This window comes from Nyctereutes procyonoides, unplaced genomic scaffold (assembly GCF_905146905.1).
Source record: "Nyctereutes procyonoides isolate TBG_1078 unplaced genomic scaffold, NYPRO_anot_genome, whole genome shotgun sequence".
In the NCBI taxonomy this organism is placed as follows: Eukaryota; Metazoa; Chordata; class Mammalia; order Carnivora; family Canidae; genus Nyctereutes; species Nyctereutes procyonoides.
This window is the reverse complement of record NW_026575131.1, coordinates 43,157,607-43,183,945: the sequence shown is the minus strand read 5'-3', so window position 1 is coordinate 43,183,945 and position 26,339 is coordinate 43,157,607. Positions and strand designations below refer to the sequence as shown.

Genomic DNA, 26,339 nt, shown 5'->3' with positions numbered 1-26,339 from the left:
TCCCCTTCCACCACCCCTAGTTCGTTTCCCAGAGTTAGGAGTCTTTATGTTCTGTCTCCCTTTCTGATATTTCCCACACATTTCTTCTCCCTTCCCTTCTATTCCCTTTCACTATTATTTATATTCCCCAAATGAATGAGACCATATAATGTTTGTCCTTCTCCGATTGACTTATTTCACTCAGCATAATACCCTCCAGTTCCATCCACGTTAAAGCAAATGGTGGGTATTTGTCATTTCTAATGGCTGAGTAATATTCCATTGTATACATAGACCACATCTTTTTTATCCATTCATCTTTCGATGGACACCGAGGCTCCTTCCACAGTTTAGCTATTGTGGACGTTGCTGCTAGAAACATCGGGGTGCAGGTGTCCCGGCGTTTCATTGCATCTGTATCTTTGGGGTAAATCTCCAGCAGTGCAATTGCTGGGTCGTAGGGCAGGTCTATTTTTAACTCTTTGAGGAACCTCCACACAGTTTTCCAGAGTGGCTGCAGCCGTTCACATTCCCACCAACAGTGTAAGAGGGTTCCCTTTTCTCCGTAGGATGCGAATCCTGACATCAAGACACTCCCAGTGCTCTTTACGCCACCTGCCATCTAGTTTATTCCGGGGCCACCAAACTGGTGTCTTTCACTTGTCTGCAGCAACTGGAATAATCGGACCCGCGAGTATATGGTTTCGGTGACGTCAGAAACCCGGTAGAGGGGCAGCCCGGGTGGCCCAGCGGTTTAGCGCCGCCTTCAGCGCAGGGTGTGATCCTGGAGACCCGGGATCGAGTCCCGCATCAGGCTTCCTGCATGGAGCCTGCTTCTCCCTCTGCCTGTGTCTCTGCTTCTCTCTCTCTATGTCTATCATGAATAAATAAAAATGTTTTTAAAATTTGAAAAATAAAAAAGAAAGGAAAGACACCCGGCAGAGGACTGGGCCGAAGGGCGGGGCTTGCGGCCGGGAGGCGGGGCCCGGGAGCGGGGGGCGGAGCCCAGGGCCGCCGCGCAGACGCCCCGCCCCACAGGCTGCCGGGCGTCCGCCTCCCGGGCCCCGCCCCCGCCTGTCTGTGTCTGCGCCGGCCGCTGCCGATAAAGTTGTTGTTCTGCCAACATGGCGGCGCCCACAGTGACTGTCTGGGCCGTGTTCCCCTAAAAGTGGAAACAGAGGCGTGAGGAGCCACAGGCCAGGGCCTGTGAGCAGGTAAACCCCGGCGCAAGGCTCAGAGGGACGAGGGACTTCTGGAGGGGAGGCCTCTGCCCCCGCATCTGGAGGCTCCGACTTGCGGAGGGCAGGAAGGGGAGGCGCGGGCTGGGTTAGGTGGCCCCGGAGCCGGGCGGTTTCTGACCTAGGAAGTCCCGGAGCCCCGGGTCTTCGACTCCTGCAGCCACGGGCCCTGAGGATAGCTCTGGACTCTCCCGGCCCCAGGAGAATGCACCTGGTCACGTAGTTGTGTGCTTAAGTTCCCCTGCCCTAGTTCATCCCCGGATCTTTGCTTCCCTGGGCCGGGGGTCGGACCGTCCAGGGCATCTCCGTGCCCCGAGGTCATTGCCGCCGCGTAGGAAGGCTCGGGAATCCTCAGAGAGGACGTGGGGCCACCTCCTCATCTTCCAAAGACGACCCACGGTTCCCGACTGGAAATCATTGTCTGAGGCGCCACAGGGGATTTAGTGCTTGCAAAAGCCAAAATCTGTATTTTTTGTCACAAAATCTGTTTTCTTTAAGATGCACCTTCCCCGGCCCCTTCTTGCACATTTTCTGGTGGGCGCACGCAAATGCCCTCTCGTTCTTCTTCCGTGTGTTCAGTTTCTTCGTCTGTCTCCTGCTCTTCCGGTAGGTTTCTCGGCCCATATAGGATTGTCATTTCTGTCCTGTTCTTAGGCCTGTACCGTCCTGACCACGAGCCGCTGCCTCCATCGTTATCGGAAAGCTTAACCTTAAGCCCCAAGAGAAGGTGAGATCAGGACTACTCTGAAGTGCAGTAGTGAGGATTGATGCTTTGGAAGGATGTGGGAGAAAAGACCGGATGCCAAGCATCTAGGCAAGAAAGTGGATGAGACAGAGATAAGGAAGAAAAGGGCCGAGTTGATCCTAAATACAAGACCTGAGCAACACCTTTCACATCGATGGAATGGGCATAATTCTCTAATAAAACAGCTGCATCTGTTGCCAGGAAGAGGCTGGGCCCCTCAGGGCTTTGGTGATGGAGTGGCCAAGAGCAGGGCCTGGAAAGCAAAGAAAGGGAACAGCGCTGAGCATCAGGAAGTTCCTGTCAAGGCAAATTGAACAAGCCTTTTAGAATTCCTAAAAGAAAGTGGGTTTTAGGGCAGCCCCGGTGGCGCAGCGGTTTAGCGCCGCCTGCAGCCCAGGGCGTGATCCTGGAGACCCGGGATCGAGTCCCACATCGGGCTCTCGGCATGGAGCCTGCTTCTCCCTCTGCCTGTGTCTCTGCCTCTCTCTCTGCATCTCTATGAATAAATAAAAATCTTAAAAAAAAAAAAAAAAAAAGAAAGTGGGTTTTATTCAACGCCAAGTTAGGACAGCTGCTGGGGTACAGAATCTTCAAAAAGAAGACAGTGCTCCTGTGAAGGAACATTTGGTGTGGGGTTATATAAGCTCCAGGGAAGGAACATTTGGTGTAGGGTTGTATACATTTTTTTTTTTTTTACATAAAAAGTTGCAAATCATTAGACAAAGGATGTTTCAGAAAGTTGCAGACTTTAGTTTATGCTTCTAGTATATGCAGGACTGTATGACTTTAATCTTATGGGAACCAGGGAGGTTTTCCCATTTTTAAAAATCTTTATGTTTGGAATGCTCCTTTTTGTATTGTTTCATAAATGAAGCAGGTATACAACGTGTGCTGACGCAGAAAGAGAGCCCATACTTTGCCAAATCATTTTGACCCTGGTAAGTGTGTTAAAGTGTAGCTTCCCTGGGAGCCCAGGAGCAGGGCCCACAAACATTAAAGTTGAAAATTTTTCTTTATTTTATCAGTATCATACTATATGCTGTGTCCCTCTGAGTCTTGAGGATCCCCTAACTTTGGGCGTGAATTTTTCTTGAAGATTCTTGACATGTTACCACATTGCTCCCCAGAGAGGTGGAATCCGTTTATATTCTCACCAGCAGTGTGTAAACATGCCCATTTTTCACTTAACGGGTTTTTGCTGATCTGTCAAGCAAAATATTTCATTGTTGTTTTAATTTGCATTTTTTGATCAGTTCTAAAGTTGATGTTTTTCATGTTTCTTAGACATTTGTATTTCTGTTTCCATTTTTCCTTTGCCCATTTTTTAAATTGGATTTTTAACGTTTCTCTCTCTTTTTTTTCTTTTTAAAGACTTTATTTATTTATTCATGGAGAGAGAGACCGAGAGAGAGACAGGGAGATGAGGCAGAGGGAGAAGCAGGCCCCATGCAGGGAGCCTGACATGGGACTCAATCCTGGGACTCCAGGATCACGCCCTGGGCTGAAGGCAGGTGCTAAACCGCTTGAGCCACCCAGGCATCCCCAACGTTTCTCTTTTCATATGTTTCTTTTCATATGTCTCTTTTTCAACGTTTCTCTGTTCATATGTTTCTTTATAGGGTGAGATAATCTTTTGTTATTGCAGTTTTGGCAAAGATTTTGTCTCAGCTTCTTGCTTACTTCCTCATTTTGTTCATGGTGTTTTTGTTATACTGACACATCTTCAGAGTCAAATTTATTAATGGTTTGTGAACTCCTCCATTGCTTTATGCTCAGGACAGAACATCCTGCACCTTGGGAAAATATATTAAATACTCATATTTTTGTCTTGTTTTATGATACTTAAAAAAATTCTTTAATCTGTATGGGATTTAGGATCCCTGGGTGGCGCAGCGGTTTAGCGCCTGCCTTTGGCCCAGGGCGCGATCCTGGAGACCCGGGATCGAGTCCCACGTCGGGCTCCCGGTGTATGGAGCCTGCTTCTCCCTCTGCCTGTGTCTCTGCCTCTCTCTCTCTCTCTCTGTGACTTCATAAATAAATAAAAATTAAAAAAAATGCCTTTAATCTGTATGGGATTTACACTGGCTTATGGTTTGAGATGAGGGTCTAATTTAAATTTTTTCCCGTTCATTAAATAATATATCACTTTCTAATCTACTTGTGCTTTTTTCTTTATGAACTTTAAGTTCTTTAAATGCCCAGATCAGTTTCATCTATACCACTGGTTTATGTAAAGGAGAGGTTGTCAGTGAGCCATGTATTATGTAAGCATATTTAGAAAGCTTATTCTCATTGGTAGATAGTGTTGTATGTGTTGTTTACAATTAGTATATAATATGAGGACGTTACAGAGACATTTAGAATTTTCAGTGAAAGAATGACCTCCCTTCATATTGCTCATATTGTTGATCTGTCTGCACTCTGGGTTTTCATTTGTCACAATGGCCAACAAGCAATGAAAGCAAAAACTTGTGAGACTGTGGCTCAGGTTAATTTGTATTTTTATAGTTTTTTGTGTCCCATTGTTTCTGTTGGGGAGAATAGTCCCGAACCCTCTCCTATGTGTTCTTAGGGAATGAAGTCCAGGAGAGAAATGGCAGGCATCTCTCTGTGCTCCTTGCTAATTGGGCAGTCTTTGGCTTGTAAAAATAGGAAAATGCTGACTTAGCCAGGGAACCATGAAATCCATGACTCCTGTGGATAGTTCTAATTATGTAGAAACCCAACCCTTAAAAATAAACACAATTGCCTCAAGTGTACAAAGTGTCTATATATCAGGTTGGTCATATGGACTTGCTGTTATTCAACCATTTCTATATAGTTAACCCTGATATCTATAGTCACATCTACACACTTTAGAATAGCCTAGCCCAGTGGATATGGAGGTTTTCAGGTTTTTTGTGTTTTTTTTTGTCTTTCTGTTTCCACCCCCAAAGAGGCAAAAGGTGTTAAATACAGTGAGACTTGGTATATCAAGATCTTTGGCAGACCATCTTGTAAAATGCCAACACTGTGATGCCATTTTATGTGGGTGTGAAACCCACTTGTGTAAGCCTATGATAAACTCTCTTGGCAACATCCGTGACCCAGGACCTGTGTGAAAACAGGCCAAACACTAGTAGCTATGGAAAAATTTTTGGGAAAATCAAACAATTAACACCAGCTTAAAGTGCACGTTCTTCCTTTAGTTCCCTCTTGGTTTTATATCTGTTTTTTTACCGTAGCACTTCTCAAGTGGTCTAGTATAAGAAGGCAGAAAGATTAGGCTATTTAGTCATAAGTCTTAAATATTTGATGACCTGTCCCCTCAACCTTTTGACAAACATGAAACTGCTTCCACGAGGTCATTTTTGGAATTCACCTTTGGAGAAAGCCAGTGAAACCTTCAAGTTGAGTCTTGAATGGCTGCTGGATGTCCTGGTGGACCCCAACCTGTGGGTTGTATTCTAAAAACACCATGGCACTCACCACTATTATACACGTATATTTATTTGTTTGTATTCTTACCTGCTTTTCTTTACTAATGTATAAGTACCACAAAAGAAGAGACTTTATGTTCTCTGCTGTATCTCCACTGCCTAGAACAGTGTGTGGACCTAGTGGCACTCAATACATATTTGGTGAATAATGAATGAAGAACTAAATGAATAAGCAGTCTTATAAATAATAGTTATTTCTTGGCTCAGCTTATGAGTACACGGAACTTACAATATGTATGAAAAATGCAAGTAATTTCTCCAAGTCTCTGCACCTCTGGAAGGCAACATCTGAGCCCCAGACCAAGCCAACTTGTGGTTGGAGCTCCTCTGAAGCCTGGGTGATGGGACAAGAAGTGTGCTGGACAGACCCTGGCCTGGTCTTCAGGAAAGGGAGACTGGGAGCCTGTGGCAGGGGCTGGTCCAGCTGGCAGTCTCCATTTGCTCCTGTAGGAGTTTTGTATCTTTGGCATCTGGGAACACTGACTGCCTTTATTTTTTCCATTAAAAAGTTTGTGTTTTGTTCCATTGAAGTTCTCCTATGTTATTTTCAAGAAAGGAAGTCATCAAAAAGATAAGAGAGCACTTGCATGTTTAGGGGACACCAGACTATGTGGAACAGGAGGACAAACTAGTGAGAGGGTTCTCTGGGCAGCTCCTAAGTGTGCTCTCTGCTCTCTTTATCAAGGCCTTCTACCTTTCTGCACAATGGCTTCTGCCTGCCGGAGACTGGGTTTTTACATCTCTTTTCTGAAAAACCAGCTAGATGGTGGACCAACTATCATCAGTGTAGGAAGGAGAGTGATTCCGGGATGTGCCAGAGGTATTTACAGTGCCACGGGAGAGTGGACGAAGGAGTACACGCTGCAGACAAGAAAGGATGTCGAGAAATGGTGGCATCAACGAATCAAAGAACAGGCCTCCAAAATTTCCGAAGCTGATGTGAGTATTCTGAGGGATTTTAAGAGGGTAGAAAAGAGGGGCTAAGGACTTGGACTCCGGGGCCCTATTGCCCAAGGTCAATTAAGTTATTAAGTGAGTGACCTTGAACCAAGTGGTGGAATCTGCTTCAGTTTTCTTATCTCCTATAGACTGTGCTAATAATAGTACCCCCCTGCTGCCTCGGATGCTTGTGGGTGATTGGATGAGATCAGACAAAGACAGTGCTTAGGGTTTCAGCGTGGTGCATATCCACAGGATCCATGCAGACAGTGCCACACTGGGCATGCTGGAGCTGCATTTACTGGAGAGACTCATCAGGGCTGGAGCTGTAGCAGGGGTTGGGTCCTTCATGGTGCATTGCGTGGTGGGGCAGCACACCGGGATCAGGCAGGGTCAGACGTGAAGCTCCAGGAGTGGCACCTGGACATCTCACCTGTGGAGCTTTTAATATTCTGCATATTTTGAGAAGTGCCTGCCTCTCCCCTGGCCATAGACCGTGACCTCCAACCTGGTTCTGCCATCTCAGCATCAAGATTTGGGACGTGCCAGCCCTTCCCTGTTGTGATCTGGGGCTGGGATCCAGGCTTACAGTGGCAGCTGTGTGACTTAGTGAGTCCTTGACTTCTGCTCTGGATGCATTGGTATTCCCCTTGAATAATTATCTTAAGTATTTTGTTGTACTCCGTTTCCGTGGGGTGCCATATTGGAGCGGGGCTCCTTCTCTAGGAGTCCAGCCTGTCGGGGATAGTCTTGGGTATGGTAACCCTTACCTTTTGATACTGGTCAAATTAACAAATGGGAGATGTCATGTGTTACATGAAATGTTGACTCTGATCAGAGCCAAGCACTATAAGATGGTTTACTCTCAAGTTCTGACCATCCTTTTGTAATAGTTACCAAATAATATAGACTTTCTACATTTAACATAACATTAAAGAGATTCAGCCAGAGGCAAGCAGTTGAGTAAATATAACTGCACGAGACTGCTTTTCCCTAGACTTGCCTTTTCCCATCTCCTGATTCTCATTCTTTTCAGATTCCTGCCTTCTGGGAGATTGATCACTGTGCAGAGTGCTGAGGGCAGTTATTTGTGTTAAAGTGAAGAGGATGGTTTTGGGAATTGGTTAGAAAGAAAATCTGGTATTGAGAGAGGTATAGTGGATAACAAGTGGAATGATAAAAAGGAAGGTTTGAATAGGATGCATGATTGTACATTGAAAGCCTGACGTCTGCCTCAGCAGGACATGAAAAGCCTTCACGTCAACACAACCAGACTCATATAACTAAACGTATTTTGGAAACAAACTAGGGAGCAGTTGAATTCTGAACAAGGAGAGTAAAATTAGTATTTCTTTTTGTCTTTTTTCTTCTTAGTTTAGATTATGATTTAGTGGCTGCCACACATTTTAAAGTTGTAGCTTACTGATTTTTGTGGGATTTCATTCTTAAGTAGTTGTTTTTGTTTTTTTCTTAAATTAAATGGATCACAGGGCGCCTGGTAGGTGGTTCAGTCATAACTGAGCCTCTGGTCCTTGGCTTTGGCTCAGGTCATGATCTCAGGGTCATGGGATGATGCCCTGTCTTAGGCTCTACGCTCAGTGTGGAGTCTGCTTGGGATTCTCTCTCCCTCTCCCACTATCCCTGCCCCCTGTTCGCACACATGTGCATGCACTCTCTAAATAAATAAATAAAATCTTTTAAAAAATTAAATGGATCAAAATAAACTATCAATAATTGGAGAAGTAGCAAGAGGGATGTGGAGAGTGATCTGCTGGTGGCACCCCCTCTGGGTCTGCACTGGGGAATGATAAGGTGGAGAGGGGGTGATATGCCCAGTCTGGGGCCAGGCCAGTACTATGGGCTTGGCCTCAAGACCTCAGCCTGATTGTGGCACCTCTTTGATCCTCAGATTTCTTTGCATTGTTTATCTCACAGAATTGTTTTGAGAACCAAGTGAGGGATCCCTGGGTGGCGCAGCGGTTTGGCGCCTGCCTTTGGCCCGGGGCATGATCCTGGAGACCCAGGATCGAATCCCACGTCGGGCTCCCTGCATGGAGCCTGCTTCTCCCTCTGCCTATGTCTCTGCCTCTCTCTCTCTCTCTCTCTCTCTCTCTCTCTCTCTCTGTGACTATCATGAATAAATAAATAAAATCTTAAAAAAAAAATAGAACCAAGTGAGAAAATGTGGCTGAACACATTTTACTCGCTGAAATGTTAAATAAATCAAAGATACAAGAGGATAAAAAGTGTGGTATCTTTGTGAGGGACTATGAATACAAGTGGATGTCAGTGGATTTCGAAGCATTTAGAATGGACCTCACTCTGCTAGTAGAGATATTTAAAATCCATCCAGGGACAGCCCCTGTGGCTCAACGGTTTAGTGCCATCTTCAGCCCGGGGTGTGATTCTGAAGACCCGGGATCGAGTCCAACGTCAGGCTCCATGTGTGGAACCTGCTTCTCCCTCTGCCTGTGTCTCTGCCTCTCTCTCTCTCTCTCTCTGTGTGTCTCATGAGTGAATAAATGAAATCTTAAAAAAAAAAAAAAGCCTTTATTACCTTTATAAATAATAAATAAATAAATAAATAAATAAATAAATACATCCATCCATCCATCCATCCATCCATCCATCCAGATGAATTTCTAGGAGTTGAATGTCCTGCCATTATCATCATTATGAAAAGAAGTTCCATTTAATGAGCATTTTACAGTATGTCAGGTCCTATCTTTCTGTTACCTCATTTAACCCTGAAATAACCCTGGGGAATTTTTGAGGGATGAGAAAACAGAGTCTCAGTGGGAGGTTTGGTAATTTATTGGGATACCTGCCTACCACCTTTTGTTGCCTCACCGTTGATTTACAGATTCTGAGTCCAGAAAGGCAGAGGCATTTGCCCAGTGTTTCACAGTTAGTAGCAACGCTAGGGCCAGAGCTGGGACTCTGGGCTCCTTCTCTCTGCCCGCTCCAGCCTCTGCCACAGCTCTGGGACATGATCTACAAAGAGGCAAAAGTTATCTTTTCTCCTGACATCAGAAGCTGGCAAAAATAATAGGTCCCACTTATAAAAACCATCCCCTTCCCATCACTTACAATCTTCATTTCTTTTAAAGGCTTACATTCTTACACTTTTATATAATTACGAGAATTTCCCCTTCAGTCAGATTCCTGCTCTGTTTTACCACAAACAACCATAATTCCTTCTTGCCATCCCCAGAGGATAAAACTCATTTCATTATCACGGAGGAAAATGATTTAATTCACATAGAAAAGCAAAAGGCAGGGACATAAGGGAAGCTGAATACCTCTTCTGCAATAAACAAAAATAGTCATGAATGTGAAAGACTTCTGCTAAGCAGTGCTTTTTTGCATATCTTCTATAAGCTCCATTTTGGAGTTTGGCTTAGTTAGTACGTAATGAATCACTCAATTGTACTATAAATTAAATCTGTTGGACAGACCTGCAGAAAAGAGGTAGTCAGGAAGAGACTGTATATGGAAAATGTTTGGGGTAAGATCAGTTATTAAATAAACATAATATAGAAAGATAAATAAATCACTGTAACAGAAAGAAGGTAATAAAAGAAAAATGGGCTAAATGTCAAAACTTAAAATGAAAACCCAGAAATGGTTTATATCAAGGATTTTATTGATTTTTTTTTTCCCAGATCCTAAAGACCTCTGTGTAATAGCTGTTTTCCCACGTCCCCTAAAAATGCCCCAAGAAAAGGCAATAGACCTAATCCATTGTGAGGAGTGAGGAGTGAGGTTCCAATGGTTTGGACAGTTTGCTCCAGATTCTGCACTGAGTGACAGAGTAAAGTCTTGCCCCTCCTTTGAGGGACTGGTTTCCAAGCTGAGAGGATTATATGTCACTTTCCTTCTTAAAGACATCAAGTCCTGAGTCCCCATCGCCTCCACACCTCAGGGACTGTCTGTCTCCTGAGGTTTTCCTAAGGATCATGGATCTGCAATTTCTGATCAAAGTGTGACCAGCGTGCTGCTTTCCATCCATTTATGTAAATCAATTGCACTTGTCACTCCAGCATTACGTGATTTTCTGGTTCGTGTTTTTGCCAGAGTCCTCTGTATTCTCTTTTCCCTTTCCTTCCTTCTAGTAGCTTGACTTACCTCTCGGTAATTTTGGGAGGTTGGGCAGTACAGAGAAAATTCTAGTTTGTTTTGCCCCATGTTAGTAGCCCAGTTAAAGGTTTGTTTAACTTCTTTGCTGCAGGAAGTTTAAAGCAAGGGGTCAAATGAGACTTGGAAAGAATCTAATTTCTGGTTTCTTCTGCTTCCCTGACTCTAGTTGGCTGTGTCAATGATCAGTCGTGCAAATACTTAGCAAAAAATATACCACCCCCCTGTACACGAAAGAAGGGTCACGAATATTCTGTTCTGCCTTTGTTTTCATTCCTTTTGGAGAAGCAAAACCTGCAAGAACTCTAGCAGGGCCACAGGAAGGAAGGGAGGACAGAAAGAGAAAAACAGGAGGCAGAAATAAATAAATGAGTGGTAATATCAGAAGGTGCTGACCCTGAGACCCAACAAAAGCAGTTACCTCTTCCTTTCTTCTGAGAGCCCTGCCATGAGAGCATTTCAGGCTGGGTAGGGGGAACACCTGTCCCCTGGACAGGATTTGTGTAGCTGGGGAAAATGCCCTTAGGTCCTAAGTACTCTGTGGAGGCTGGCTATTAAACTCCTGCTGGGGGTGGGGGTGAGATGGAATGAGGTAGGGGAGGATGGAAAGGGGGAGATAATTAAAACATAGCCTTGGCCCTTGAATCACAGACCCCTAATTAGCAATCAGTTAAATATTACCATGATTCCTTTGGAGGCTTATCCCCTCGGGCAGTATATAAGCCCAAAGTCAGCAATCTCAGAAGGACTCCCCACCCTGTGTTCATTCCATTTGGACACACGTACTGTTTTTCTGTTTCTCCTGGTGCAGCTGTGTCTTTGGCAGCTGGGAGGTTTTCTAACCCTGGCAGGAGGCTGTCTGTAGATCACCCCTGGGAAACAACAACCTTCTCGCCTTGTTGGCTATGATTTTCTCATTACTTTCCCCTTTCAACTTTGTCAAAAGATAAGCTCACAATACAGCAGAGAAAGCCAGGGCCCTAAGTGGGGCCTCAGGATCCTGGTCAACTTGTTAAATCCGGGTCTGAATACAGCTACAGGGGATTTAGGAAGGGGCTCCATTTTTAAAGGTGTCACATCTGTGTAATTCAACTATTGTGTCCTTGAATTATATGGATGTATGCATTAGAGCTTCATTTGGAAAAACATCTAGTTCTTTAAGGCCTAGATAGAAACTGTCTTAAAAGGGAAGCTTTGAAAAGAGGGGGGAAAAGGATTAAAAAAAATATATATGGGTAATTAGCACTTTGAGGCATTATTTTGGACATTCTTTAGCTTAAACAAGGGCTTTGAAGTTTGGTTTTTGACGTTTTTGTCAGTTTATGGGAGCAGCTTTTTTTTTTAAAGGAAACTTTTAAAAAATGTTAAACTTTTAAAAAATAGTGCCAAAATTTTATGTGCATATAGGTCTCAGTCAATGCTGGGGAAATAAATGCTCATTGTCATTCTTTGTCATTCTTTCCCAGAAATCAAAGCCCAAGTTTTATGTGCTTTCCATGTTCCCTTATCCTTCTGGCAAGTTGCACATGGGCCATGTGCGTGTGTACACCATCAGTGACACCATTGCAAGATTCCAGAAGATGAGAGGGATGCAGGTAAGGAAAGACACCTGCTGGAACACCCGCTCCCCACTGCTCCGTCCCACTCAGGGTGGCAAGGATGTCGTAACGTGGTCAAGAAAATGAAGAGAACCAACTTTAGTTAAAATCAGGACAGCTTGGAAGATAAACATGAAAAGCCTAGTGTGTCCTTGTACAAGTTAAAAGACCTGATAAAGCACCTGGATTAATGGAGGGGACAGCCGTGTGTTTGGTGTTGTGCTAGGGATGGAGGTAGGCCAGGGTGGGGTTAAATGGAGCTACAGATGTTGGTAACACAGGCCGTCTTCCCAGGTGAAGTTCACATGGTCTGGTAGGGGTGAAACATAATAGATAGTCACTGGGTAGGGGAGTGAGTCCAATAGTACAAATAGGGATCAAATGCTGTGAGGAGGGGGAGGTGAGGCCACAAGAGACTTTTCTCTGTCTTTTTGATATTTTCTATCTTCTTTAATGAGCATGGATTATTTGAGAAAGGAAAAATAAAAATTTTTATAAGGAAAAAAAAATCTGGGTTGTACCAACTATGGGGCATTTGGGAAAGGTTCCACTAAAGAGGGAATTTCTGACCTGGGTTTTGAAGGACAGATGAAATTTAGCAGAACAGGAAGAGAAAGCCCCTTCCTTGGCTGTTGTGAGTCCATCCCCTTCACCACATTCCAGTTACCCCAAAGCTTGCTCTTTACCCTTTAGCAGTGTATCATCTGTAAAATGGGGCGGGAATGGTCACAATACCTTCTTTAACTACTTACTTACAGAGAGGTGAGATTGAGGAGGGCATTTGAGAGCAGGGACCATTGAAGCAGATGGCCAGGAACTTGAATGCCAGCTCTTCACACTTACTAGCTATGTGACATTCCCTCATCTATAAAATGGGGATAAAACTGTACCTGCCCATTGGCCTGTGATAAAGATCAAAGAGGATGGCTATGAAGCATTTAACACATACCTGGCACCTAGTACATAACGAGTAAATATTAGCGATCACCAGTGGCTGGCTGGAGCATGTTCACAGCAGCTCCTGAGAGCCCACTGTGCACATCTCTCTCCAGCTCTGTGTTGATCAGTCACCTCAGTAGCTTGAAATCACAACCACAGTGGGAGTATTTACTGGACGTCATCCATGGACATCAGCAAAATGCTACAACTCTGGGTTTTTTCCTCCAGGGAAGCATCTGTTAAACATTCCCTGGCTCTCCCACTGGCTGTTGCTGTGATTAACCTGCCGGGTCCTATACAAATGACATCTGCCACCTCGTAGTTCATTCTAAAGATTTTTTCTTAGAGAACTAGGTGCATCTGTTGTCACAATTGGTTTGAAAATTTATGCTGCACTGACATTGGCAAGAAGTATTCCTAAAAAGAAAGGCAAGTTATAATGGCTCTTTGTCACTTGAAGAGTTAATAACTTTATACTACCAAATGTGGAGATTTGTGTTCTACTTTAATAGTCAAAGGTATTTGTCTTCCTGGTTTATGTCAGATATTATTTCCCCCAGACATTGTTTTCCATCACTGCTGCTATGTTTATTAGAAAGAGACGGTGCAGAGTGAATTGGCTCTTTGCCTGAAGTATAATTCTTTGTCTTACTGTGATTCTTCAACTGGATTTATCTTGTCGTTTTTTACTTACACCAACTTATTTTGAACAATTAGTGAGTATAGGCAAATTGCCGAAGATCAGGCTTTTATAGCAAAATTGTACATTTATGAAAGGGTGCAGGTGGTTGAGGGGGTGTAGGTGGGATTCCAGTTGCCTTGGATGGGATGAGATGTTCCAGAGGAAGCTCAAGGAAGAGCTCCAGGCCCAGAGCTATTCAGGCCCAAGAGACAAAATGGAGACCCCTATAGTAACTGAAGCCTAAGGTCAGGCTGGACCTAACAGGTGGAAAAACCTAGATTTGAACAACAGTCTGCCACCTTCTTGCTGAGGGACCCTGTACAAGTCATTTCATGGCTATGAATCCCCACTTTCCTCATCTTTAAAATAGGAACAACAGTAATTCTTGCCTCATGGGATTGTTGTGTGAGTTAAATGAGATAGTACATGTGTCTGGCAAAATAATAATCCCTTAATAAGTGATAGCTGCAATTATTATTTACATTGATTTGATTTATTTTGGAGGTCAGCCACCACCACTTAATAAATGAACCTTGCTCTCTTCACCCTGGTGCATGCCGCATAGAGTTACCTCCTCAGAAGCAGCTTAACTATAAAACATTGCCTACAATTTGTATTACCCATCCTATGACTTGGTGGGTGCCTAAAGCTATTCTTTGTTATTTAGTTTACAGTGACTGTGTTTGTGTGATTAATAGGCACCTAGGGTTTGCCTGGTTTCTAAGTTTCAGTACTGTTTATAATGATAAACTATCTTTTTTGGGGTATCCTCCAGGTTCTGCTGAAATTAATTTCTAGGTAATTTTCATAAGCCATACTTAAGTCAGATCATCTCATCTATAACTCCCAAATTTGGTGAAATCTTGTCCAGCTATTTTTTAAGTGATACGGTTAAGAGAGAAACAGATCTCAGTGTAATTGTCAACAATATGACAATTGACAACAATATGAGCGCCTATTGAGTTTGCTGCTGTTGTTTTTTTTTCTTTTTCTTGTCTTTTTTTTTTTTTATTAGGTTAAGTATTTTTTTTTAAGGTTTTTATTTATTTATTCATGAGAGATACAGAGAGAGAGGCAGAGACACAGGCAGAGGGAGAAGCAGGCTCCATGCAGGGAGCCCGATGTGGGACTTGATCCCGGGTCTCCAGGATCATGCCTGGGCTGAAGGCAGGCACCAAACCGCTGAGCCACCCAGGGATCCCTGTTTTTTTTTTTTTCTTTTTAAAAATTTTATTTATTTGAAAGAGAGAGAGAGAGCTAGAGAGCGCAAGCACAGGTAGGCAGAGAAGCAAGCAAAGGGAGAGGGAGAAGTAGGCTCCCTGCTGAGCAGAGAGCCTGATGCAGTACTCAGCCCCAGGACTCAGGGATCATGACCTGAGCTGAAGGCAGACACTTAACTGACTGAGCTACCCAAGTGCCCCGTTTGTTTTAAAATCCATTCCCAATGTCAGGACTGGTCCCCAAGATAGAGCAGGATTGGATTCAAGTCAAGTTCAATGGTTCTCACTCTAGGAAGAAAGGAATGTCTAACTTGGAATAATAATAGAGTCTGATGTGTATTATTCATTCAATAAATAATAGCTGAGTATCAGCTTTGTTCTGAACACTAGGATTTCTATTGTATTAAATAGAAATATCAGAGTTTTAGTTTCAAAATCAGTCAGTAGGCCAAAGAAAAATTCAACAAGCTTTGCCTTTTTCTAGAACCTGTTAATTTGTTGATTGGTTTGCTTTGCTCTTGAGTAGAAATACATGAAATAACTCTAAGTCACACGAAGAACAGCATGGGAAATAAAAGGTGGAGTGACCCATGAGGTGGTTCTGCTCTCTTCAAGGCTACCAGTGACCTCCCTGGATGTGCCTCTGTCCTTGTCTTTCCCAACCTCAGCAACATGAAATACGGTAGACTGTTTTCTTCTCCTTAAAACGCTCTGACCTCATGGAGACCCTGTTCTCAAGGTGCTGCTGTATTTTGGCTTCTCCCTCCCAGGTTACTCCACAGACTTTTCCTAGCCCACTCCCATCTTTGCATCTCTTTATCAGGTTGAAAAAGTTCCTCTTTATTCTTACTTTGCTGAGAGTTTTTCTTATGAATCGGGGTTGATTTTTTGTGAAATAAACTTTCTGTATCTGTTGAGATGAAGTTAAGTTTTTATCTTTTATTCTGTTAATGAGATATGTTCTGTTGATTGATTCTTTAAAAAATTTTAAATCAGCCTTGTGTTCCTGGGACCAATTCTATTTGGTCATAATATATTTTTTTAATGCATAGATTGTTGTATACAATTTGTTAATCTCTCCATGTGTGTGAGAGATACTGCTCTGAAATTTTCTTTTCTTAAATGTCTTTGTCTGGTTTTGCCATCAGGGGGATACTGGCCTCATAAAACAAACTAGAAGGTGTTCCCTTCTTCTTATTTTCTGAAAGTGTTGTGTATTATTGATGTTATTTCTTCCTTATTGTCTAATACCATTCACCAGGGATAGTGATGCCATTTTCTTTGTGGGAAGTTTTAAAATGACAGATTCTATCTCCTTAATGCTGTAGGGCTATTTAGATCTTCTGTTTTCTTCTGTGTCAATTTTAAGTTGTGTTTTTCAAGGAATTTCTCTACCTTACCTCCAGTTCTGTTCTGCTCTGCCTTCCCTAATTTTTATTTTTCCTGTTCACTTTTCCTGGGTAATCTCATTTATCCCCTTTAGTTTAAACAGGATACTGAAAAAAAAATTATGGAACATTTCCAACAGAGAAGTTCAGAGAGCATTATCACAGATACCCAAATCCATGTCCTGATAGAAGATGCCAGCATGTAATCCTGTTAGCCTCAGTGCTTTTGTTTCTTTTTTTCCTTTTTTATGTTGTGGATATAGTTGTTCCTCTCCACAATTGGATTCCAATCCGTGAAGTCAAAGTAACTACTATTCAGGAGTTAGTGTATATATCCTTTGCCTTCATGTTTTCATGCTTTCACTGTTATCTATTGTTTAGGGATACATACACACTTATATGCAGTAATGCGTTTTTAATTTTATATAAAAGATCTTAATTTAATATTCTGCATATTTTTTCACTCAGTATTTTGTATCAAGGATTATCCTATGTCTCTATAGTAATTCCATCCATTATAAGTGCTGCACAATTATGACAATAGTTAATTATCCATTTTCACATGGATAGAGTTTTAGGTTGTTTCGTATTTTTACTCCAATGAACGTCCTTGTACCTGACTAGTTAGCCTGTCGGAGAAGTGGCATTACTGGGTCATAGAGTGTACATAGCTCAGCATTATTTTAAATCTTTCTAAATTCCTTTCCAAACTGTCGAGACCAATTATTACTCCCACCAGCAATGAATGCCATTTGTAACTGCCCTACATCCTTGATAACACTTAGTAAGGTTAGACTTTTTAGTCTGTGCTAATTTGTCATATGGGAAATAGCATCTAATTGTGTTTTTCATTTACATTTTCCTGAGTACTATCCTAGTGAAGCTGATATATTTTCATATGTTTATTGCCTATTTAATTTTCCTTTTCTCTGTTTGCCTTGCTCATATTATTTGCCAAGTTCCTCTTGGGTTGTTTATATTTTTCATGTTGCTCTGTAGAATTCTTTATATTGTCTGGATTATTCACTCTGTGTTGGTTAAATGCAATGCAAATGTCTTCTCCCAGTCTCTGGTTTGTTTTTGTATGTTGTGAACCCAGCCAGACCACAGATTGTAATTTGGGTTTGAGAATGGGTGAGAATGATGATTTGGGAAGTTCAAGATTGCTTGTACTTTGGTTTCCTCCTATAATGGCAAACAAGTTGTGCAAAGGAGAGAAATGAGAAAAGAGTGCAACTGGATCATTATGGCCCTCCATGCTGTCATTCCTTTATGGAGATAGGCCTAAAAGCCATGACCATCACAGCTTTCCTGGGGAAAGCTGACATCACAAATAGCTGACCAGGCCATGGATATGCACGCCGATACAGAGTTTATAAGTGGAGAGTTAGGTGATTTGGGGGTGATGAATTGATCAGAAATAGGGGCTTTAGTCAATGCCAATGATAAGTCCTGCCCAGCCCACCTCACAGATTTGTGGCAAGGTTCTTATGAGGCAGTGAGAAAAACTAATGCAATTTCCCAGTGTAACCCAACTAATAGTAGCAAAAATAAGGTAGTCCTGACGTTTGGATGGTTAAGCAGGGGCCTCTTGGAGCCAGAGATCAGTTACTCTCTTTCAAGAGTCAGAAAAGACTGCCCTGCCAATTGGCTTCTTCTTAAACTAAACAGTGTCTGATGACGTATTTAAAGCTTAGCATATATGGTGATTTTGTTGTGTTTTTGTATGTTGTATGCACAGGGGATTTGAAAATAAAATGACCCACCTGCCACCCTGGCTGGTCTTCTTGGCACCCTCTGGATCAAAAGGAGGGTGATGACAGCATCAAGGTGCCCAGTCCCTCTCCCAGGGTTGGGCTTGGACTCATTTGTCTCAGGCCAGAAGCCTCCGCACACTGCCCAAGTCAGGTTTTCTGCTTGAGCCTTTTTGCTAGTCACTGTGGAGGAGGAAGTAATTGAGGCTCTGTGTCTTGCTGCTGCATGATCATAATGTGATTACCCCCAAATATCAGGAAGCGGAGGGAGTTCTTAGCAAGTGAATGATAACAAATGTTTCATCAGTTTTCAGCCTGCCAGCCAGTCAACAAGTGTATATGAAGTGTCCAGAGGGTGCATAGCAAGGCATTTAGTTTTCAAATTTTTGACTCTCTGCAGCTTCTAAAAGTGGAGAGTGGATTTCCAGGGCTTATCCTCTCCGGTGTAATTTGAAAGGAGGAATGAATTGCTGGTCCAGTGTCTTGATTAGAAACTGGCTGATTTATCTGCTTGTCACATCTCTCCACCTTCCCAGAGGAGGTCTTCTGGTTTGGGTCTAGGTATTGTCATTCGGGTTTTTCACTCTGAAGTCCTCGCTTGAGGACTTTGAGCCTCAGTCTATAATAATGATGGGTTATTACACTTGCTAAACAAAATTAAATGTTGTGCTTCTCATTTCTTGGAAATAAAGTGTTGAATCTACTCCAGAGAAACCATGACACTCTCTGAAAATAGCAATTTTTTGAGAAGCAGTAACCATGGTTGCTCTCAGCTCGAAGCTGAATTGGTTTCAATTGGTTTCAACTATAAAGTTTTGTTTTATGATGAAAAGGGGAGAAAGCTGGTCATTCCTAGGGAATAGGTTGGCCCTTCTTTAGTAACAGCTGTGCTCTTCCTCTTGCCATCAGGAAGGCAGATGATCAGCTGCCCCAGCTTCCTTCCTTTTTACCTTAAAAGTTTTCTTACCTCTACTTGATCTTACTTCCTGTGTTGGAGGAAGAACTGTATCTTTGCCTGTTCTTTTTTTCTTTCTTAAAAAATGTCTTTTTAAATTGCACATAACATCCCATATTCCTCCCTTTAAAAAGAAGAAATATGAAATGCCTTAGTGGCTCAGTGGTTGAGCGTCTGCCTTTGGCTCAGGGCGTGATCCCAGGGTCCTGGGATCAAGTCCCACATCAGGCTTCCCACAGGGAACCTGCTTCTCCCTCTGCCTGTGTCTCTGCCTCTCTCTCTGTGTCTCTCATGAATAAATAAATAAAATCTTTTTTAAAAGAGAAGAAGAAATATGACATAGATGAGGCTAGAGTCTCCTTTGCCTACCCCCTCCAGGACCAGGCCCTCCTGGGCAGTGACCCCTGGCATGTTTCAGTGTATATCCCTTCAGAACCTCATCTGCATGTTGTCCTATGTAACCGTGCTCTCTCCTATATCCTTTTTTTATAGTCTACTTGCCATCCACCCTGCCTGCCAACCCTGAGATGTCCACAGCTCAACTTGCAAGGCAGCAGAAGGCCCTGTCAGGGTGAGCCCTGGGCACGTGATTCTGTCCACACCAGAGACTGGCCTAGTCCCAGCTCCCAGGCCTTACCTTCTGCCCAACCTTGGTTTGAGTTGCCAGGTTTCTGATTCCTTTGTTTGCCCTTTGACAATGGCTGGCCTTGACTCCCCTTTGACATCTCAAATTGTGGTAGGTTTGAGGTTCCCGGGCTGGCCCTTGGCCCGTTGGCTGTCAGCTCCACCCACTGCTTTGCTCTGACCCCCACAGAGCAGGACAGACCCCTGCAGACCATGTTTCCCAAGCCCTGGTGGCAGCTGGCCTCCAGCTGGTTTTGGACAAGAAGAAAATTCTGGCAAGCCTGGCGTGCAGGAGGAAAGGAGAAGCTGGAGAATTTCCCTCTGTCTGCCCTGGTCAGTATATTCTTCAGGAATCCAGTTCCGTCTGGGCAGACCCCTGTATTTCAGTTTCATGACCTCAGGCGTGGAGCTCTGTTACTTCTGCTTCCCACTTAATTCCTCCTTCAGTCTAGGGGTGGTGGCGGGGTCCTCCTGCTCTTCCGGATTTGGGGGTTGTTCCACTGTCCCTCTCAGCTCCTCGCTTAATTTTAAATGTGTAAAAGAGTGTTAGAAGAGCAGTTGGACGTGATGGTTTTTCACACACTGGAAATTTAATTTAATAGATTTCCAAGTTAAAGCTACTAAGACTTTTTTTATGATTCCTTTTCTACAGAAAGCACTCATGTCCAAGAAGAGTTAATGCTTAGGGAATTGAGAGGGATTGGGTAGCCCTAGCTGTAAAGGTTAAACCAAGTTAGGGTGATAGGAAGAAAGGAGGAGGAATTTGAGAACCAAAAAGGAGAGTTTGGAATTCCTTCCAGTGAATGTTTTGGATAGTCTTGGCTGCAGGAAATCACAAGCAAGAAGGCAGGCATCCTGGGTCTACATTGGAGGTATTCCATGTGGACGATGTCTAAGAGACCAAGTGGTGAAGGAGGCTGGCAAAAGAAGCACGTGACGTGGTGTCTTTACTATTAAGGGGCTGTGACAGTTTGTTCAGCAAATAGAATTTGTTGCCTCGGAGAAAGGGACAGGCTTTGGTATTTTCATGATCCTGTTACAGGCTTTACTGGGTTCCTGCTTGATGGTGGTGAATCCTCTCCTAGCACTAGAGCGAGTTCTGCACTTGGTTCCGGAGGCTCTGGAAACCCAGGTAGAGGAGTGATGGGACCCCTCTCCTGTTCCATAGAAATTGGCTCATGGGAACGTTTATTCCAGTGACTTGGCCCATAGTGGAGAGAACTCTTCTGACTTCAGGATGCAAAGAGGCCTTCCCACAGTCTGTATTCTAGGGCAGGCGTTTGCTTTTTTGTCGATTTTTGGTAAGAATGGAATATTAAGAAGCTTTAAGATTTTCTAACTTTATTTTCATAGACAGCTTGGGAACATAACATGTGGGCTAAGAATATCTTTTCATGTGAATTTCATCTGAAAACAAAAATAGAAAAATATTACGTAAATCCAGACCGGTTTTTGTGACAGCCTCTGTATTGACTTTATTTAAAAATATGGACAGCATCTAACAGAATGTTGATAGGCAGGAGCATTGAACCAGTGTTATTTTGGCACTTCCAACAAAGAAACCAAGGGTAATTAAGTTTTCCCCTTTCTCCTGGAGCAGTTACACAACAGTTACATTTTTCCTCCAATGAAGCAGCCCCAGGAGAATTAAAGCACAGCTGGAAATCACACTTGCTCTTGTATAGTCCATGGAAGTAGTGCAGAACTTTCTAATAATCCAGCACAAATCTCCAACATATGATTGATTGGTTGATTGAATTTTTTTTTTTTTAGCTTTTGGAAATTAAAGAAAAAGAAAAAATTATGAAGCTTAATAGTTAATACAAGGGAATGTTTCTCATTTATGGATTAAGCAATGCTGAAGAGACAGCTGTCTCCTGAAAGATGTTTGTTTTGCTCTGGATTCTTGGCTATCAGAGACTGCAGCCCCCAGCTCAGACCAGCTTAAGCCACAAGGGGTGTGGGGGGGAGTGTTTGTTTTTATAGACTCTGGTGTAGTTCACAGAATCAGAGGTAGTGTCAGAAGCCCTTGGGGACCGGGACAGGTCCTGGAACCATGTGGGTATCCCCAGTCTTTGTCCCCATACCAGCTCTGTTTTCTCAGATACCTCTACCAGGTGGAGGGTGGGGTCACCCAGAGTCCCCGTCTCATCTCCTTGTTCCTCTGGGCCAAGGAGAAATGAGTAAAGTGAGTGTGTTGTCCTTTTTCTGATCTTTGTTGCCTCCCACCTCCACCCCTACCCCCACCCCCTGCAGACAACAGACAAGCCCAGAGAAGCAGCATTCAGGCATGTGTAACCAGAGGGGTGGGTTTTGTGATTGGCAGCCCTCAGCAAGACTGTGTGAAGTTGGAGGAAGAGCAGTTTCCTGAAGGGGAGGGACACCACCTGGAAGGATGAAGCATTTTGGGTCTGTCCCATTTATTTTATTTATTTATTTATTTTTATTTTTTATTTTTTTTTTACTTATTTATGTTTTAAGATTTTATTCATTTATTCATGAGAGACACACAGAGGCAGAGACACAGGCAGAGGGAGAAGCAGGCTCCATGCAGGGAGCCCAATGTGGGACTCGATCCCTGGACCCTGGGATCACGCCCTAAGCTAAAGGCAGACGCTCAACTGCTGAGCCACCCAGGCGTCCTAGGTCTGTCCCATTTAGCAGGAGGAAGAGAGACCTTGGATCTGAAAGATCAACTGGATTGGGTTGTATCTGGTCAAGTTCCTAAAACTACAAACAGCAGATATACCTGGGGAATGTTAGGATGTTTTAAAAGGCCATACACAAGCACATAGGTGTACACACATATATACTTACATCGTTTGTACAGATGTCCATGATATGTTAAATGAAAAAAAAAAAAGCAGATCATAAAATAGTGTATAACAGGTTGTTTCCAAAATAAACCAGCCAGCTCCTATGTATATGGTACATATGTTTGTATATCTGTGCTTGAGTGAGAAGAAAGATGTGGAGGAATACAGAGGCTGGTGTTACCAGTTAAGTCAAAGAGCTGAGAATGGGGTTTGGCGCCAGGGGGCAGAGTCAGCTTTGCTTTTATGTATCACGTACTGTGTTGTTTCATGTGTTAAAGTAAGCTCGTATTTTGTCTGGACTTTGAGAAACATCCTGTAAAGGAGAAAGGAAGGACCCTATTCTCACTGAACTCAGGAGGTGTACGGATGCAGGGCTGAACGTGGGACAGCCTGGGAGTCATGTCATCTTTGCCTGGACATCCAAGGCTTCCCAGCCTCCCCTGTGGCAGTAGCCAGCTGGAGCACTCCACAGTGCTGTTTGTTCACCAGGCCTATATCTCTTCTGGAAAGAAGATCTGAGTGGGTCAGACTCACCACCACCCCTACTATGGCCAGATCTACTAGGCAGTGTGTCCTTGCCCAGGACAGAGGCAGGGCTCTTCCCACCCAGGGTTCCCGGTGGCTGCCTTCTCTCCCAGGCTACCCCTGCTTTGGCCAGCTGTGGCAGGAACAGCTGGACTACTTTGAAGTGGAGCACCTGATATGAGTCATTAATTATGCAGGACAGAACCACTGGGCCTCTTTTATGGAAAAGAAGGCCAAATAGATGACTGGCCCTTTGAAGCTCATGGTCCATTCGGTTTGGTTAAGAACTTCTAACACCTGGCACCAATATGCTGCAGACAGTTGTCATGAATAACTCACGTTCAGGAAGGTAAAGGGGTAAGGATGCGTGTGAGGTCAAGACGTCTGCCTCCCTGCTGTCAGAAGGCCTCCGTAATACCTCTGGCCAGTGACACCACTGAAATATTGTGGGGGGAACCAGTGATGTGCTGTGTTGTGAGTGCTGCCTACCAGGGTAGCAGATGACAGTGGCTGCCACAGTAGCCCACGCCCCCAGGTCTCATGTGTCTCTGAGTATTCGTCATTATCCCAAGGAAATGCAGCTTGTGGGTGAACAAGCTCAGGCTGTCTATATGATTACAAACAAGGCTGTCCCTTGGTGCCACAGTATGTGTTTCAAGCCATTGTTCCCATTCATGTAAAATAGGTTGACAGGAGCTGCCAGCTGAGCTGTAACTGTTGTCCATTTGCAGAATGAATGCCTTACTGGCCCATCCTGGTTGAAGGTAATTGCTACTGCTGTGATGTGGCTAGGCTGCTCACTCTTGCGAGGCCCTTGTTGCTTAAACTGTCCAATTAAAGGGGGTTAGGCCTGGAGGACATGTCAAAGCCTTTTGAGCTCTAAGATTTTAGGCTGCTTCTTCAGGGAATGGGTACGTCTTACAGAAGTGATTTGAAGTGCCTGTTGCACTCTTGAAAGGTGGCTAGCGTGACTGAGGAACTGAATTTTTTATTTTAATTTAAGTTTAAATTTATATAATCACATGTGGCCAGTGGCTACCATTTTGGATGGCCCAGCTCCTCAACTGGAAGAAAGTACTATGAGGTGAGCATTTTAAATGCCTGTGCATTTTTACATGTATATATTACTGAAATTTTTAAAAAACTGTAATTTTAGATAAACAATTTGGTTTCATTATAGATAATACAGACAAGAGGAAGAAAGTAAAAGAGTAGTCATGAAGATGAGTCTACTCAGAGATAACTGCTATGGGCACCTTGGTGTGTAACGTTCTGTATGCTCTCCTCTGCATTTGTCGTGGTAGTCAGCTGGCTTTCAGAAGCATAGTCTGGAGTCGTCCAGAAAGGGATATGACATGTTGGTAGGAGAGAATGCCTGTTTATCACCCAGAAGAATATGGATAGAGGTGTTAGCAATCTGCCATGGCTGATGTTTCTCTTCCGGGTGCTAGGTCATCAACCCCATGGGATGGGATGCATTTGGACTGCCTGCTGAAAATGCAGCGATTGAGAGGAATCTACATCCAGAAAGTTGGACGCAAAGGTATGTATTTACAGGCGTCTTCAAATACTTCCATACAGAAACCTTAAAAAAATGTTTTACTCTGTGCCTGAGAAACAGATAGTGAAGCAAACAAAAAACATTGCTGTCTGCCAAGCGATGAGCAGGATTATGTATATTGGCGTTTGTCTTTTAGTATGCTGTATTCTTAACTGAGAAGTCCCAGAGAAGGTTCTGGGTATTCATTCGGAATGTGTTCATTTTGATGCTTTGTTGTTATAAAGTTATTCTTCCCCTGGGTATTTGCATTTGGAAGGAAAAAGGACAGGGTTGCATTTGTTAAATTTCTATAGTGTTTCTCATCCGCTTGACCACAATGTGAGCTATATCCAAATTCCACATTGTAATTTTCTCGGAAAATTCTGTTAATGTTTGCCTTCACTATTCTAGAACAATGGAAACTTAGACATTCAATGTAGAAATATATGGCCATTGTATTTTGAATATGGCCTTCTCCAAGGGGGACACATCCCCAATTCCACCTGTGCCTCAGGCTTCCACGTACATGTGGGCCAGCAGTGCCCATCCCTCACACCAGAACCCAGCAGAATGTTCTGGGCTCACTCTACCAGCCTCTTTCACAAAGATCTGGGGGCCTTTCCCCACTCCATGCCTCAAGAGATCTAGAAGGGCAATTCCAGGGCCTGTCTCAATGTCTTTGACCTCCCTTTGCTTTATTTTGCCCAAGGCTACTTTGTAGAAACATCCATTGTACCATTCACTTCTCTTTTTTTCTCCTAACCCCTAGTTACCACTTTCTCAGTTATGGTTAATTCTCGATTACATGGGAGTAATGAAAAAAGAAAGAAAAGATAATCAAATAAAGTGGACCAAAGATGGCACAAAATTGATGTAAAGCTAGATGGAGGATTAGCAAACTAGGCCCCATGGGCCATATTTGGCCCTGCCTGATTTTGTAAATAAAGTTTTATTGGAACACAGTCATACCCATTTGTTTACATATTGCCCATGGCTGCTTTCCTGATACAGGGGCAGAGTTGAGTAGCTGTGATAAACCATATGGCTCACAAAGCTGAAAACATTTACCATCTGGCCCTTTGCAGGAGTTTGCCAACCCCTCCACAGAAAAAATAGTGGTTAAGAAGATGGCCCCTGAATCAGGCCACCTCAGTGCAAATCCTGCCTTCTTGGTAGCTAATCACCTTGAGGAAACTACTTAACGTCTCTGTGCTTCAGTTTATTTGTCCGTAAAAGAGGGATAGTCCATCTTAGTTGGCTGCTATAACACAAATGCCATAGTCTGGGTAGCTTATAAACAACAAACATTTCTTTCTCATAGTTCTAGAGTCTGGGAAGTCCAAGACCAAGGCACCTGCAGATTTGGTATCTGGAGAGGAGCCCCTTCCTGGTTCACAGGTGGCCATCTTCTCTGTGTCCCTACGTGGCAGAGGGGCAGGGAAGCTCTCTGGAGTCTCCTTCATAAAAGCACTGCTCCCATTCAAGAGGGCTTCCCCCACATGATCTTGTCACCTTCCAAAGTCCTCACTTCTAAATACCATCACTTTGGAAATTAGGTTTCAACATACAAACTTTGCGGGGGACACAAACATTGTCCATGGCAGGCACTTTTCTGCAAAATGTCTAGCATGAAGCCTGGCCGAAAATAAACTATTGTTGGCTAAGCAGAGATTACCAAGGGGAAAGAAAAAAACGTATTCCCTTATTTCATTTCATAATAAAGTTGATTAATTTGCTTTTCTCCCCCTATCTCAATTATTGGATAGTTTTAGATTTTAGGT

The 26,339-nt window shown here is 43.4% G+C and overlaps 1 protein-coding gene across 4 annotated transcripts in view; it reads left to right on the top strand.

Moving 5' to 3' along the window:
• The first annotated feature begins 1,104 nt into the window (after nt 1-1,104).
• Nucleotides 1,105-26,339, top strand: part of LARS2 (leucyl-tRNA synthetase 2, mitochondrial) — a 156,033-nt gene continuing 130,798 nt past the window's right edge. For 3 of the 4 annotated variants that reach the window (XM_055343795.1, XM_055343794.1, XM_055343792.1), the window contains exons 1-5: nt 1,105-1,193; nt 1,872-1,944; nt 6,127-6,380; nt 11,984-12,112; nt 24,470-24,561. In XM_055343795.1, coding sequence (XP_055199770.1) covers nt 6,147-6,380; nt 11,984-12,112; nt 24,470-24,561 — 455 coding nt within the window. In that variant the 5' untranslated portion in view covers nt 1,105-1,193; nt 1,872-1,944; nt 6,127-6,146. The remainder of the gene's footprint in view (nt 1,194-1,871; nt 1,945-6,126; nt 6,381-11,983; nt 12,113-24,469; nt 24,562-26,339) is intronic. The other variant, XM_055343793.1, reaches the window with a different exon arrangement.